The 4,021-nt window shown below is 53.9% G+C and overlaps 1 protein-coding gene across 2 annotated transcripts in view; it reads left to right on the plus strand.

The window, feature by feature from the left end:
• Positions 1-4,013, plus strand: part of SIRT7 (sirtuin 7) — a 4,420-nt gene extending 407 nt beyond the window's left edge. Inside the window, exons 3-10 of one of the 2 annotated variants that reach the window (XM_014951955.1) lie at positions 569-673; positions 1,649-1,719; positions 1,822-1,894; positions 2,328-2,426; positions 2,876-3,112; positions 3,357-3,437; positions 3,578-3,684; positions 3,777-4,013. In XM_014951955.1, coding sequence (XP_014807441.1) covers positions 569-673; positions 1,649-1,719; positions 1,822-1,894; positions 2,328-2,426; positions 2,876-3,112; positions 3,357-3,437; positions 3,578-3,684; positions 3,777-3,990 — 987 coding nt within the window. In that variant the 3' untranslated portion in view covers positions 3,991-4,013. The remainder of the gene's footprint in view (positions 1-568; positions 674-1,648; positions 1,720-1,821; positions 1,895-2,327; positions 2,427-2,875; positions 3,113-3,356; positions 3,438-3,577; positions 3,685-3,776) is intronic. The other variant, XM_014951963.1, reaches the window with a different exon arrangement.
• Positions 4,014-4,021: the final 8 nt, after the last annotated feature.

Below are 4,021 nucleotides of genomic sequence, written 5' to 3' on the forward strand. Positions count from 1 at the left end.
TGCGGCCCCCCGTCTCTGCGGCCCCCCGTCTCTGCGGCCCCCCGTCTCTGCGGCCCCCCGTCTCTGCGGCCCCCCGTCTCTGCGGCCCCCCGTCTCTGCGGCCCCCCGTCTCTGCGGCCCCCCGTCTCTGCGGCCCCCCGTCTCTGCGGCCCCCCGTCTCTGCGGCCCCCCGTCTCTGCGGCCCCCCGTCTCTGCGGCCCCCCGTCTCTGCGGCCCCCCGTCTCTGCGGCCCCCCGTCTCTGCCCTCGCTCTGTTTCTGCCTCAGCCTTATTTTCAGCGGCTGCCGGGTTCCAAAAGCGTGTTTTCCAAACGTGTGCGGGTTTCCGTGTGTGGGCCCGTCTCTCGGGAGGGCAGATCTGCACGTGCTGCTCCTCAGGAAGCTCTTCCCCTTGGTCTCCCGTGGACAACACCCACGATCTTTTATTTAGAAACCACTTCTGATAATGTTCGTGGTTTTTTCTGGCCTGGCAAGGCCCGTATTAAAACTTCTAGGGAGGCTCCCGTTCCTCCCATTGAGTGATGCGCTGTATCGCAGAAACACCTGAACTTGCCCAGTTGTATTTTCCAGGTTTGTGATGAACCAGAGGAGTTAAAGAGAAAGGTGACCGAGCTGGCGGCTGCCGTCCGGAACGCCAAGCACCTTGTCATCTATACCGGAGCCGGGATCAGTACGGTAGGATTCTCTGGGGGTGAGTGGCTGGAGCTTTGGGAGCTCCTTCAGGAGTGTTGTAATATTGTTTGGGCTATTTTTGTGGTTTCTGAATGGCTTCATGACGTGTGTTCTGAGCGTGGGATGCTGTGTTAACGCTGCTACGCTCCCAACCACGACCAGGATGTTTCCTAATTCACATCTGGGGGTTGTGCCTGTTGCCTGAGAGATTGGGAGGCTGCGTGGCCTCTGTGAGCGTGTACACAACGTGCTCCTGAAACAAGGAGTTCTCCAGTCTTGCTCCATTCAAGTCTTTTTAACTACTTCTGATGTAAAATATAAAAACAAGTTAGTTAATGAACATTGTCTGCATTAATGGGCAAGCAGGAGCGGTTATCAGAACTTAAGAAATGACAGTTTAATAAACGTTCGGTTTCAGTGGCCTCTGGGAAATCTGGTTCTGCCTCTTCTGATGTGACATCCGTCACCTTTGTCTCAACTCTGAGACAAGAACCTTATTTCTCTTTCCCTTTTCTACAGTCTGTGCTAATATGGAGCACGATTCTGGGCAGGGTGTGTAAGTGCAAACATCACAAGGGTTTTTGCTAAAAAATGCAAAATACGATGTGCCGGCAATCAGTCTAGTGGAAATAAGGAAACTTCAAGAATTGAGTTCTGGGTAGGGAAACTGGAAGTACCAAGGGTTAAAAAGAGTGGTTAAAAGAGGGATTTGATAATGGTAAAATTGGAGAAAATAAATACTGGAGGTGAAACAGAGCTGTAAGGTAGGAGAAAATGTGCGAGAGAGACAGAGAACATACGAAAGGAAGGTTTTCCTGCAATTAGGGACCCATTGCACTGGAGAACTTGGAGAAAATGAAAAAGCAGCCATGAATGAGGTGTATCTGGCTGTCCTGCGTGAGAGCGGGTTGATGTGTTTGTGGATAAGGGGTGTGAACCTGCCCGTCAGGCCTGGTTTTTCCTTTCCCGGTAACACAGGCAGCTTCAATCCCAGACTACAGAGGCCCTAACGGCATATGGACGTTGCTGCAGAAGGGCAGGAGCATCAGGTAAGGAGAGGAATTCCGAGCTGCGTAGCAGAAAGCTGATATTGAGAAAGATTAATGGCAGTTCCAACTTTTTTTTTTTTTTTTTCCTTTGCTTCTTGTCAGGGCTCCAGACCTGAGCGAGGCAGAGCCCACGCTCACCCACATGAGCATTGCCTGCCTGCACAAGCATAACCTGGTAAGGTGTTTTTTCCACATCTCACTTGTAGTCTAAGGATGATAAATAAAACCCAACAGGGAAAAAAAATCCCCACCTTTTCCTGAGATATCCACCTGAGTAAAAACACTCGTTAGGCAACACATCCATGGAGGGAAAAGCAGCTGTGCTCACGTACGGCTGAGTTTCGTTAGGCTGGCTTCAGACAGTAGCTCTGGCTGCCTTGTCTTTAACATCTTATATTTGCCTCCTGGTGTGGCTCATCTGGGCCACAGAGCCCCAGTAAAGCTCTGTTTAGCAGGAGGAGTCTTTTCATTTAGCTTTCATGAAGGTCTGCTCTCTGGGGTTCTGCTCTGATGTACGGATGTATACTGAGATACACACATCACCTGCATTTGAGTAATGCTTCCAGTCCTTTGCCTTCGTGTTAGCTCAGGGTTTTATTCTCTTCAAGGTGCAGCATGTGGTGTCTCAAAACTGTGATGGGCTGCACCTGCGGAGCGGGTTACCCCGAGCAGCAATATCTGAGCTCCATGGAAACATGTACATAGAGGTGAGCAGCCAGAACAGGGTGAAGGTACTGTGTAGCAGCCTCGCCAGAAGATCATGTGAAATATTTATCTCTCACCAGCTCAAGGTGAAGTAGTCCAAGTGCTAGCCTCTCCTTAGTTCCTATCTTCAGGCCATCAGGTTTGGGGTGAACTAGTTAGCAAGAGCCCAAAGTGTTCTGTTCAACTCTGTGGTTTTTTTCTCTGTAGTTTACTAGAGCCTTCTGCCTCTGACCGTTCTTCCTCTGAAATCCCTCCTATCACATAGCCTGTAATTCCACTTGCTAATTGAGGTTTTCCAAACTTTTCCAAGTCGGTCCCTTCTACTCCTTCCAGTTTATTGTCCCCGTAAAGCGCTTTTCTTCTGGAGAAGCTCCTGGACTTTGGTGGGGTAGTTTCTGATGGCGTAACTGCTATTTTTTTTTCTTTTTTTTTTTCTGTCACCCCACACCAGGTCTGCACTTCCTGTACACCCAACAGAGAGTATGTGCGAGTGTTTGACGTGACGGAGCGCACGGCCCTGCACAGGCATCACACCGGCAGGATGTGCCACAAGTGCGGGGCGCAGTTGAGAGACACAATCGTCCACTTTGGGGAGAAGGGGACGTTGAGGCAGCCCCTGAACTGGGAAGCAGCAACAGAAGCTGCAAGCAAAGCAGATGTGATTCTTTGTCTGGGTTCCAGCTTAAAGGTAACTTTAGAGACTCGGTGAAGATTGTTAGCAGCATTCCCTCTTGGTGATACACCTTGGTGCTGAGCAGTCTCCTCCCAAACAGACAACTGTAAACTCTGGTGTCAGGATTCGCCCACCATCTGTGATAGTCTCTCTTCCTCCCTCTTTCCCCTCCTGGTAATACATTCCTTTTCCTCTCGCTGATACTGTTCGCAGTTACGCCTGCCTTTGGCCGTACTCATCCTCTCTGTTTTTGTGGCAGGTTTTGAAAAAATACCCCCGTCTCTGGTGCATGAGCAAACCCCCCACTCGTCGTCCCAAGCTGTATATCGTGAACCTGCAGGTGAGAGCCCTTCCCGCTGGGTCTGAAGGGCCGAGGGGAGCGGGGGTCCAGGCCCCTCCGTGTGGGGCTTGTGGGGTGCGGGCAGGGATCCGTGCCCCATCCCGGTGTCTGCAGCCGCGGCTCTGCTGTCGCTCCCACAGTGGACGCCCAAGGATGACCTGGCCGCCCTGAAGCTGCACGGCCGCTGCGACGACGTGATGCGGCTGCTGATGGCGGAGCTGGGGCTGGAGATCCCACTCTACGACCGGTGAGCCAGCCCTGCCCGGGGTGGGTGGCCCGTCCCGAGGGGACCGGTGGCCGGTGTCAGCTCCCCCTCACACTCGCCCCTCTCTCCCGCAGGGCGCGGGACCCCATCTTCTCGCTGGCCGAGCCGCTGCGCCCCGGGGAGGAAACCACGCATTCGCGGAAACCGGTGGCCCCGCCGCCGGGGGCCGAGCCGCCGCGGGAGGAGGAGGAGGAAGAGGAGAAGAAGAAGGAGGAAGCGCCCGCCCGGCCCGGGGGGTGGTTGGGCCGCGGCTGCGCCAAGGGCACCCGGCGCAGGAAGAGCAACTGAGGGCGGGCGGGGCCCAAGATGGCGGTGGGGG

Source organism: Calidris pugnax, unplaced genomic scaffold (assembly GCF_001431845.1).
Source record: "Calidris pugnax isolate Ruff unplaced genomic scaffold, ASM143184v1 scaffold9, whole genome shotgun sequence".
NCBI classification, from domain to species: Eukaryota; Metazoa; Chordata; class Aves; order Charadriiformes; family Scolopacidae; genus Calidris; species Calidris pugnax.